Source organism: Dryobates pubescens, chromosome 27 (genome assembly GCF_014839835.1).
Source record: "Dryobates pubescens isolate bDryPub1 chromosome 27, bDryPub1.pri, whole genome shotgun sequence".
In the NCBI taxonomy this organism is placed as follows: Eukaryota; Metazoa; Chordata; class Aves; order Piciformes; family Picidae; genus Dryobates; species Dryobates pubescens.
Window position 1 is genome coordinate 15,001,047 of NC_071638.1, and position 12,014 is coordinate 15,013,060.

General features: G+C 42.2%; 1 protein-coding gene across 3 annotated transcripts in view; it reads left to right on the plus strand.

Annotated features, from left to right (window-relative positions):
• The first annotated feature begins 681 nt into the window (after positions 1-681).
• Positions 682-12,014, plus strand: part of ATXN7L1 (ataxin 7 like 1) — a 140,515-nt gene continuing 129,182 nt past the window's right edge. For 2 of the 3 annotated variants that reach the window (XM_054173800.1, XM_054173801.1), the window contains exons 1-2: positions 682-959; positions 1,474-1,542. In XM_054173800.1, the coding sequence (XP_054029775.1) occupies positions 845-959; positions 1,474-1,542 (184 nt within the window). In that variant the 5' untranslated portion in view covers positions 682-844. Of the gene's footprint in view, positions 960-994; positions 1,370-1,473; positions 1,543-12,014 lie in introns of those variants that run through there. The other variant, XM_054173799.1, reaches the window with a different exon arrangement.

Genomic DNA, 12,014 nt, shown 5'->3' on the forward strand with positions numbered 1-12,014 from the left:
ATTAAATGAAAAGCATGTACAACCCCTAAGTTGTGTATAGCAAGATGAAAGCCTCGGTATTATGAGAGGAGCGGGACCTCCTGTGAGTCCAGAGCCGCTGAATCATAGCCTAGAACACAAAACAAAAAAAAAAAAGAGAATCATTTTGCAAACAGACTAAGCCTGTGCTCAGACACAGATCAGGCAGTATTTGGACAACAAAATGGCTGTGGTTATAGGTGATTCACAGGAGCGCAGCTGGAAGCAGTCAGGGGGAGGAGAGGGCCCCGACACCGCAGCCTAGGGCCATTTCTGAGCCGAACGGCCCGCACCGCTATTACCGAAAGCGCGTCCCTGGGACTTACTGCGGGGCGCTGCGAGACGCGGGGCGCGTAACGCCAGGGTGCGCAAACCCAGCGGCTGCCTTTCCCGATGAGGCTCTGTGGCCGCCGGTCCCGCTCCGCTGCGCGCGGTGGCGCCTCCACTGCGCCGGGCCTGGTCGAGCCGAGCCGGTCCAGGCCAAACCGAGCTGGACCGAGGGGCGACACTGCACGGGGGCGCAGCCGGAAAGCGCCCCACAGCAACAGATCCGGAGACCGGCTCGGGACGGGCGGCGGGCCTGGCTGCTGGCGGCGTCGCGGGGCGCAACGCGCAGGCGCGGGGGGCGCGGGCATGCGCGCTGGGCGGCGGGGAGCCCGATCTGATAGGGAGCAGGGGCTGACACTACCCCCGTGTGGGCGGCGGAACGTCCCGAGGATGACGTGCGGCGTTCTCGAATCCCGTGTCTCGCTCGCTCGCTCGCCGCCGCCGCCGCCGCCGAAGGAAACGGGAAAAGCAACAAGGAGGCAGGAGCAGGCGCGGCGCCATGGCGGCCCTGGAGCGGCCCGTGCCCAGTCCCGAGGCGTTCCTGGGCCAGCCCTGGGCCGCCTGGGTGCGGGAGGCCGCCCCCCCGCACGCGCACGGCGCCGCCCCCCCGCACAGTAAGGGCAGGGACCGGCTCGCGACTCGGCACGCCGCTCCCCTCCCCCGGAGCGCACGCACGGGCGGCGGGGCCAGGGGTCGGGGGCCCGGCAGGGCCCTGGTTCCCCACCCCCTCGCGCCTCCCGGGGTCGAGCCGCTCGACGGGAGGTGCCGCCCCTCCGGGCGCACAGCTGACGCGCCGAGCCCCCGGTGCCATGTGTGCGGGAGGCGCTGGCGCACGCCGCGCCGTGCCGCTGCCCCGCAGGGCGGGCTCCGCCGCTGGGCCGGCGCCGCGGTGGGGGAAGGGGGCGGATGCGCGGCACAGAGGGGCCGAAGAATGCTGCGCGGGGGCCTGGAGGGAGCTGCTGCGGGGGCCCGGGCGTTCGGCTCTCTGGCAGATGCTCTGACCATTGTGCTTCTGCTGTTGCAAGTAGAAACACTGCTCACCTCCTCACCTCTCTCCCTCCCCTCGCTGAACAATAAATGCACACCTCTGGGCCCTCGATGCTTCCTGACTCTGCTTCTCTTCTGCAGGTGTGGATCTAGAAGAGACTGGAAAGGAGGGTGGAAAAAACAGGGAGGTTATGAGGCTTAATAAAGAAGGTAAGTGGATAGTGCTGGTACACCTCTCCACCTATCCTGTCTCTTGGTGGCTGTGTATGACTGGTTTGGCCTTGACAATGCTGTATAGATCTCTTTGCCTTGAAGAATGTTTCAGGGTTGGATACACACAGATTACAGTCACTGCGTCAACTTCTTTTGAAGTCCGATTATAACAGGTGTATGTGTGCAGCTGACAGATGTGGTAGAAGATAAGGTGATTTTAAAGCAAAAGACAGCTACACATCAGTGGCCATATTGCATTTTTTTTGAGGACCTGTCCCTTGGTGCAATGTTTCACTTGCTTCTTTGTGAAGATAAGTACAGAGACCTTTTTCATCAACTTCAAACACTATATTATCTATAACATCTGTAGAGAAGAACATTCATTCACAGGGGGGAATCCAAAATCATGATCTTTGAGTTCATTTACTTCAGCTAAAGTCATATTCTTTCATTCAGTGAACATCTAGTATTTTATGTTAGGCTAAACCATGCAAGCTATGCAAACCGAATATAATAGGTCATTTATCCTGGCCTGCATCAAGAATAGTGTGGCCAGCAGGAGCAGGGAAGTCATTGTGCCTCTGTACTCTGCACTGGTTAGGCCACACGTTGAGTACTGTGTCCAGTTCTGGGCCCCTCAGTTTAGGAAGGACATTGAGACACTTGAACGTGTCCAGAGAAGGGCAACAAGGGAGAGGCCTTGAGCACAGCCCTGTGAGGAGAGGCTGAGGGAGCTGGGGTTGTTTAGCCTGGGGAAGAGGAGGCTCAGGGGAGACCTTATTGTTGTCTACAAGTACCTGAAGGGGAGTTGTAGTCAGGAGGGAGTTGGTCTCTTCTCTCAGGCAACCAGCACCAGAACAAGAGGACACAGTCTCCAGCTGCACCAGGGGAAGTTTAGGCTGGAGGTGAGGAGAAAGTTCTTCACTGAGAGAGTTGTTCACCATTGGAATGGGCTGCCCAGGGAGGTGGTGGAGTCACCGTCCCTGGAGGGGTTCAAGAGGGGATTGGACGTGGCACTTGGTGCCATGGTCTAGTCATGAGGTCTGTGGTGACAGGTTGGACTCAATGATCTTTGAGGTCTCTTCCGACCTAGGTGATACTGTGATATCACACTTGACTAATCTGATAGCCTTCTAATGATGGTGTGACCAGTTGGGTGGATGAGGGGAGAGCAGTGGATGTTGTCTACCTCAGCTTCAGCAAGACTTTGACTGTCCTCTGTAATATCTTCATAGATAAACTTAGGAAGTGTGGGTTAGTCTCTTCCAGCCTTGGTGATTCTGTGATTTGGGCCACAGGGTTTTCTGGTACCGTAAGTATGAACAGATGAATTCCAGGCTAATGGTATTTTCTTATACACTGTACCTGACACAGTTCTGTCAGTTGTGAGAGGAGAAACTTGAGCGTTGAGCATAGGCACATCAAGTTCACGTGTTTAGCCTGTGACATGCATTGTTAGTGTCATGCTGGGGTAACAGAGTGCCACTAGTGAAATGGTTTTGTTTGTACTTCACTGTAGCTGTTCATTTCTGTTCTCTTAGGAGAGCAGTGTACATACCCAAATATTTCTTGTGAAGGCAGTTCATAATGAACAGTCTCATTATGGTGAAACTTCAGTGTGACCTCACTAAAGCTGAGAGGAATCCCACTATTACCTGTACTGTCATAATGTGTGTTCTCATTACATTGTAGTTATCATTACACATGTGTTTAACTTTGAGCATCTTGGCAGCTTAACAGAACGTTTTGCTTTTCCAAACAAGAATTAATTAATCAGTAACATAGATTTGTGTGATAAGCTATAAAAAGTACACATCGCTTAGAATGCCATAAAATGTCCCGTTCAGAAGACCATTATAGAGATGTCACGCTTGATTGTGTTCCTGTGTTGATACTTACGTGCCCGAACCTCTCTGTTTTGCCAGCGCAAAAGTAAGTTAGAGACAGAACTGAGATTTTCAGGTAGTATGTATCTAGGCAAAAGGTTCAAGGCTCAAACCAGTTTATGTATCTCTCAGTAATGTTGAACATATGTTTGATTCAAAACCAAACAAAAATCTTGCTACTGGAGCTTGGCCTTGATAAGGAGCTTAATTTGTTGAGATACATGTTGTATGCCTAGAAGTCCTTGAACACAAATTCCTATATGCTTACTTGAGACATAAAGATGGAAGCATGTTCCTATTTCTTAGTCATGACTAACATGCAAGATGTTTCTTAGAAAATTCAGTTTAGATTATAAACTATATTCTCTCATTGTTTGTTTTGGGGGAGGTTAGAGACTCCATCAGAGGAGCTCTATTTAAACTTGCTGTCCAGCAAAAGTCTTTTCAAACCAAGCATAATTTCATTGTGGACATCATGATGGTGACAAGTGTGAAACACTTAGTAGCTTTTATAGTACTTACACTGCAATACAGTTTAAAAAAACAAACCTGACTGTTACTGAGGAAAGGAAAACCTTGGGGAATTTTATTGCTTCCAAGTAGTAGCTTGCTTTAGATCACTTAGAAAGAGCTTCTACAAAGTTTGAATAAATTAGTATGTGTTGAAATATTTCTACTGTATTCACTTAAACTGTCTTCTAATACAGATGTTTTCACCACAACCATCTGTGTGTTTGAGCACTTACTCTAAGTCTTCCTTGAGCCTCACTATCCTTACTAAGAGAGGCGGGAGAAAATTTCAAGGGTTAGGCTGGTCTGCAGAAAATATTGCTCATGTACTTTCAGGGATTCTTGTGTGCTAATTCTGATCTTGCACACAGCTGTCATGTGACACATTGAATTTTTGCCTGTTTTGTTCATAAATAAGGCTTGTGGTGGAGGTAGGTCTTAACACCAAACCAAACCCATTTTTCTTTGCAGTTTCATCTGTTTGAATAGGGTTTCATGTGTCATTTGTAGTGCCATGAGATTATAAGTGGGGTCTTAGAAAAATCAGACTTGTATAAGGTAACTAGGGGATGATGGATGGATGGACAGTACCAAAAGTTACTGTCCTGTTTGATAGTAAAAAGTTTGATCTATTTTACTTGTAGTATTTTTCTATATTTTGTCAGCTGGTGATTGATATGACCAGATTTATATGGCTGTTTCCTTTTAAACAGCTAAGCAAGGAGCCTTTTTAGATTACTGAAACTGTGTGTGGAGAATGTGGTGGAGGGAAGGGGTGGGAGGATGGTGGTCTCCAGACCACAAAGTTTTGGTTTTGTAGAAAAAAACTATGTCAAAAAGTGCCTGCAGCTCGCTTCATCCCTCACTGCTGCCTCCTTTGGGTTGTGTTCTATATGTGTTTAGACTGATGGGCTGCTCTTCCTCCTGTTGACCCATGTGAGGAACTGGGAGACAGCGTTCCTGGATGGTAGTGGGGAGAAACTGCCAAATATCTGCCTGCTGAAGTAGTTGATACTTATTAGCACCTACCTCAGCAGGTGGGTCACAGGCTGGCTATGCTGGTCATTTCTGTAATGCAAGAGATGCACTGAGGCCAGGTGTTCTCTGTGCCTCATCTTTAGGGCAGAAGTAAAGACGTAGAAATATTGCTGACTGCTTTGCCTTATTGTACAGTGTATATGTAGGCGGCATAGAGGGAGAGAAACTTCCTGAATATTTGCTCAGTTTTGTCAACAGAATTGCTTTTTGCATGCTAATGCTTACTCTGTGTGGTCCTTTAGCAAATGCAGTACGTCTGTGGTTGACTTTTACGAGCATATAGATTTGTGGAGAAGGGATTACCAAGTTGCAAGTGTTCACAGGAAAGGAAAAAAAAATATTGCATAAATGTTTGTGCGAGAAGAAAACCCAAAACTCATCTGCTTATCTAATCAGGAAACAGAAATAGTATTGTGTAACTTATCTGACAGATCACTACCAACAAGTTAGCTAAGAAAGACGTTATCAGAATTGGAGAAATATTTAGAGTTTATATTGATTTTTAAAACGTTGAGTGGTATATTCGAAGAATTGGAGATTTTTCTTGAAGATAGCATGCATAGCAACAGGAGTCTATATTTATTTGACAGTTTGTGTCCTGTAAAAAGTCTCAGTAACTGCCTGAGAGAGATACCGTAATGTCTGATTTTCATTCATTGCCTAAGACTGATTTTAGATTAATTTTTGAGGCATATGTTTCCTTTATACAATATTTAAGAACATAATAGAAGAATGTGAATGCTTTGGTTTTACATACATGCATACATACTAAATAATCATTTTAGTAAATGTGTAAGTATTAAGTGCTGTGAGTATTTCTAGGTAGGCGCAGGCTGTGAAGGACGAAAAGATGACCTATGTGTCTTCGTGTACTACAGCAGGGTTAATATGACCTGTGGGATTTAGATAGGTATCGGGGTAGTCAGCTTCAGTTGCTCAGTTCAGTGGGTTTATTATTGAGGTTTCAATCTGATGAAGTGTGTGTTTTGTCTTGGATAGCATTTTCGTTAAGTATCTTACATAAAAAAAAAAAAAAATCTACTCTGTTATATTAAAATTAGAGACTCTGTCATTGTTACGAAGGCTCAAACTTGACAATTTTATGTCACAACTACACATGTAGGCTGGAGTTTTAAACCTATTGGATAGCTGTTTACAATATATTTTTCCTGTTTTGACATCCCACATAAGTAATCTGATGGAAAACTTTTTTCGGTAAATCCTTTGACAACATCAGAACAAAATTAAAGAGATACTTACTAGTTTTGCTTTCAGCATTTGTTTTTTATTCTTCAGAAAAATGTCTTGATGATTTCCTTCATGGAAAATGAAGATATTAAGGAGGTTGGGTAAGGCATACTTCTATAAGAAAAAAGAAAACTAGCTTAGTTCTCTTTCTCTTGCTTTTCATGAAATTATTTATGAGGAGATGGTGAAAGGAGAGTAGACAAAACCAGCTGGTTAATGTAAGCATAGGGATTGGAGTTGATTTTTTTTTTAAATTGTTTGTTTGTGTGCTGTATTAGTGGCTTGCTGATGGTGCTGTTTATCTCCTGTAAAAAGGTATCAAACAAAAACTCAGTGATGCCCAATGACAGGACAAGGGGCAATGGGTGGAAGTTGAGGCACAGGAAATTCCATGGAAACATGAAAATTTTTTTCACTGTGAGGGTGACGGAACACTGGAACAGGCTGCCCAGGAGGGTTGTGGAGTCTCCCTCTCTGGAGATATTCAAGACCCACCTGGATGCATTCCTGTGTGATTTGGTCTAGGTGATCCTGCTCTGGCAGGGGGTGTTGGACTCAATGATCTCTCGAGGCCCCTTCCAGCCCCTGACATTCTGTGATTCTGTGAAACATTCTTGTTTTTCTTAGCCACCTTCATCTTTTACTTTTTTGTGATGGTAGGGAATGTTGGAAAAGGTGTGAGGGAAAGAAGATTATGACAAAATTTAAAACACATACCATAAAATAAAGAGGTGAGGTTATTGAACTTGGACCACGTTAGCTGGTGTTTTGGTTTTGTTTTTTTGTAGTGGGCAAAAGAGAGGAGTAAATGTTGTATCATTTTCTTTCTCTTTCGTGTAAGCTAATAAGATATTCCAGAGATACTGGTTCTTAAAAAGGTGTAGTACACAACAGAAGTTTGACAAGTGAAAGAACTGAGAGTTGGCAGGGTATAAAACTGTGGCTGTTATCAAGAGAAACTTTCTCTTACTGTTTTGATCTTTATGCTGGAAATAAAATTAGTGAGCAAAGGTCCCCATGGGGTTTTTATTTAGCATGTGAAAGGACAGTGGGATTGAATACTGGTGTGCATTCTGGTGTTCAAATGCCTGATCAGTTCAATATGTGATATCTGACTACAACATTTTAAAATTTTTTTTTCCCCCCAAGGATAGCTTCTGCAGGGGGTTGGTGCAGCTCCTGGTTATGGCTATCACCTTATCTAATGGAGGAATGAAACATTATCTGTGATAATGTCAAGAAATTTAGTCAGAGTTATGGTTTGTCCTTAAAATTACATAGTTGTTTTCTGAAACCTTCAGTTCATCAACCCACACACTTGATAAAAAAATTGGAGTAATAATAAGGCTGTCTAATCAGATATTCCATTTTGAATCAGGATTTGGATGTTTTTGAATATATATCCAAAACTGTTGTTCTATAAATTGCTTATTTAAAAACTCTAGTGGCACATATCTTGATGGAGTTCAAGTGGTATTTCTCCCAGTATTTGTGCAACAGTTGTTCTGAAGATGTTAGATTTCCTGTAGTTTCAGGTACCTCTATTGGTGACTAGTGGGGGAAACCATGTGTGATTTTTCTCTGATCAGACACCACTGTCACTAATAATCTGTCTCTGACATTCCTTGTACTTGTAGTTTGTAACTGTACTTGAGAAAAAGGGAAATGATACGTTAAGTAGAGTGCACCCCAAGCCCTGGTATCACCAGAGAAAGTGAAATGAATTATTCTATCTAATTCTGATTGAGATATGAAAATGTGTGCATTTTCTTGTTGATTTACCTCTGTACATTTAATTATTTATAGATGAAATGTAAGTTTCCCTGTATAAAAAAAAGACTACACAAGAATTGTGAAATTGAGTGATTTTCCTTGAAATGGTCCTTTTGTTCTAGTTAATTAAAAATTAGGACATTATCAGGTTTTGTTTTACATTTGAGGCAATAAATGCTGGCCATTTAACCAAGTCTGAGGTGTATGAGCAACCATGAAAAATCCTGTGGCAAACATGTTTCAAATAACATTTTGTTCAAGTTGCAGATCACAGAAGTCCTGTAGGCAGAAATTCTAAGTTTCTGGTAGCCCCGGTGAAAGTTAATATTTATAATGCTGCATACATTATTAAAAACAATCACCTTCTGTAAAAGCAGTGTATCTTTATGAGTATTTCTTAGAGAGTTAACTCCACCATAAAACTGTATAAATTCCATGACAACTTGTTATTGAGAAGAATTTTGGAATAACAAGCAAGAAAGATTTTCAGTTTATATGAACATGGATGAGGTTAATGAATCTGTCTTCCAAGTTCAACTTGGTGCAGAAATTCCTCAGTTTGTCCTTGAAAAAGTTTATTGAGGAGTTAATGGTACTTGAGTACTGTGTCCAGTTCTGGGCCCCTCAGTTTAAGAAGGACATCGAGACACTTGAACATGTCCAGAGAAGGGCAACAAGGCTGGGGAGAGGCCTTGAGCACAGCCCTGTGAGGAGAGGCTGAGGGAGCTGGGATTGTTTAGCCTGGAGAAGAGAAGGATCAGAGGTGACCTCATTGCCCTCTACAACTACCTGAAAGGTGGTTGTAGCCAGGAGGGGGTTGGTCTCTTCTCCCAGGCAACCAGCACCAGAACAAGGGGACACAGTCTCAAGCTGTGCCAGGGGAGGTTTAGACTCGAGGTGAGGAAAAAGTTCTTCACTGAGCGAGTCGTTCGTCATTGGAATGGGCTGCCCAGGGAGGTGGTGGAGTCGCTGTCCCTGGAGGTGTTCAAGGGGAGATTGGACGTGGCACTTGGTGCCATGGTCTAGTTGTGAGGTCTGTTGGAACAGGTTGGACTTCATGATCCTTGGGGTCTCTTCCAACCTTAGTTGCTGTGATACTGTGAAGATGCCAGGGGAAGCTGATGTCTTTAGGTAATTTGCATGCCAAAAAACCTGTGGTGAATGTTGTTGTGATGCAGTAAGTGCATTTGACAGAGGTCTCAGCAACTTGTGGCAAGAAGTGTTTCATGGTTCTCTTGCTGGATGAGAGACACACTTTGCAGCTGTCTAAGCTGACTTAAACTGGAAATGAAATCCCACACAGTTCCTTGAGACCAGTGTAGAGCAGAGGAAAAGCATGCATCATTTCTCTGTTTTTCTGCTTTTGTATCCTTTTCTGTGGTTGAATGTTGTTGATTTTAAGGGATTTGTTTTGTCATAACTTCTCTTGTATGGCATATTAAAAGTTATGTTTGAAAGCAACTGATGCTGCTGAAGTGGGCTTTCTGATTGCCCTTCATCTTGTACTCAATAGAAATAGAAATTTCTTCCATACTTCTGAAATGTGCTATTATTCAGCAATTTATTTTCATATTTTACTAAGTTGTATTAATAATACAGTCCATAAGCCCCACACATCTTCCTATTTATCTGTATTCTTGACAACAATTAAAATATAGATTTATTTGGTCTTCCTGCTTTTTGGTTTCTGTGTGCATGCATTTATAAAATATGTAGTATTTGGCAAAAAAGAACTGGAGTTTTCTGAGAGTAGGAGCATCAGTCAGAAGTAGCAAAGAACTTGAAGACAAAAATTCTGAACAATTGTTGGTACTAATGTACATGCAGTGCAGTTTCATTTAGTCCCCAGGCCCCTCCTGAATCACCTGAAGCAGTTGTATTGTGACAGAGCTGCACACAGTACCCAAGAAGGTTAGGCTTGCTTCCTTTTCCATTCACTTGGAGCAGGTGTTCAAGAGAAGAGACGGAGGTGTGACTGATGAAGTAACATCAAGACCTAAGAATGATTGCTAAAGGGCAAGAGTTCATAGGGTTTGATTCTATGTGGTGATCTTTGCTGTGCTCTTCTTTTTGTTTGGTTTATATTTTTGTCTGATATACAGTGTTGGATGTTTTCTGTCCAGTCACTCTTTCTCTTCGTGCTGCTGGGGACTAGACGTAGGGGTCAAGCAGAGACTGGGAATTTGAAGTTAGGTTTGAATTGAGCACTGCTAACATCATATAAATAATAGTTCTTGACAAGTTTGTTGGATTGAAAGTGTTATCTCTGGCAAGACAAAATAGAATAATGCTGGACCTCCCCAGTAGCAGAATAAAGTCACCTCAGCTTGTCATTACTCTGAGCTGAAATGGTCAGAATGGAACAGAGATCTACAGAAGTGTAAATCATCAAGGATGTTCATGTTGGAATCTCGATAGATATTCTGTTCTCAGGTGGCCTTTAGGCCAACCACTTGGAATTGTCCAGATTAGATCAATTATCAGGTGGTAGTTAACATACGCAGTTATTTTTTAAGATGCTCTTAGTTACAAGACAGGATACTGCTGATGATTTAAATCTGGAAAGTTTGTTGGACCCACACCATTACAGCAACCACTGCCAGAGCCAAAACCTTGTCTGTTTGGGGCTAATAAAGGAGACAGTCGGAGTACAATGATCTGGATGACTACAAGTAATTAATCTATTAGTGCTACGATTAGGGAGGCATATTGTTATTGGCATGATCCTAATGCCTAGCAGCTACATCAGAGACTAGTTGTCAGTGTGCAGGGTATGAACACAGGGAGGAAGGGTGTGTGTGTTGTGAAATTGTTTTGCTGCAGAGAACTATTTTTTTAATATGTGGCATAGCAGGAATTTTAATATTGACAAAAGTACTTAATTCTTCCAAATGGTAAGTGGTAGACTTTAGCCTAAACCAAAGTGGCTTTCTTAGAACTGCGGTGAGGAAAGCTTTAAGGTGATGCTCAGAGGGCAGTGAGTTTTGTAAGAGAATGGCTTGAATGAAAACATGGACTGGTTGTTAAAACTTCTGTAAATCAATGTTGATATCAAGAACCAACTAGAAATGTGAGCAAATGGTGTGATAGCGAGTAGGTTGTAGACCATAGCATGTAGGTATGACAGAGGAGTCTGGAAAGCAAAGATGAGTTGTTCCCAGTGTTTAAAAGTCAGAGGACTGCATATAGTAGGACATAGAAAGAATATTGGTAGATCCTTATGATAGTATAGAAAAAACCAACTTTTGAAACAGTGTGAACAAGCAGGATAATGTTTGTCAAAATGAAATAGAAGAAAATTTTAGTAACACATGTGAGGTGAAGACCTGGACAAACCATTAACTCTGAAGATATTTAGAGAAGACTTTATCCTAAGGATACAAGACAGGAAAAATTGATGTAGCCAGAATGGTCAGATCAAGAGAGAAGTCAATGTGTTATAATGAATTTTGTTTTTTCCCTCTAAGTGTGTAAAACTATGGCAAACTGGTGAGGTAACATACCAATCCATATGAACATTTTCTCTAATTGCACAACAATCAAGCAATCATAATAATCAGTCCTAATTCAGATGGTTTTGTGGGAAATGCTGTTCCTTCATATTCTTGATTCTTCTGCTGTTGTTTATTGCAACGATTGCAGTTGACATGGGTTAGTTATTTCTTGCTGGTGTTGCTAAAAACCTTTAGCTATAAAATATACATCTTTTTTTTTTTCTTGATATATTTTTAAAACTTTTTTTCTTTCTGAATTTTATTATTTTTATTCTGTTACTATTTTTTTAATTTGAATTTTTTGTTCTAATTTATTTTAATTTTCTTAAAGTATTGTTTTATTTTAAAAATATTTTAAATTAATTTTAATTATAATTATTTTTAATTTTTATTTATTTTTTAAATTTTTTTGTTTATTTTATTTAATCTATATTAAAATTTTATTTTATGTCAATTTTAAATTTTTTAAATGTGATTTTTATTTTTCAAATAAATTTTAAATTTTTTATTTAATATTTTA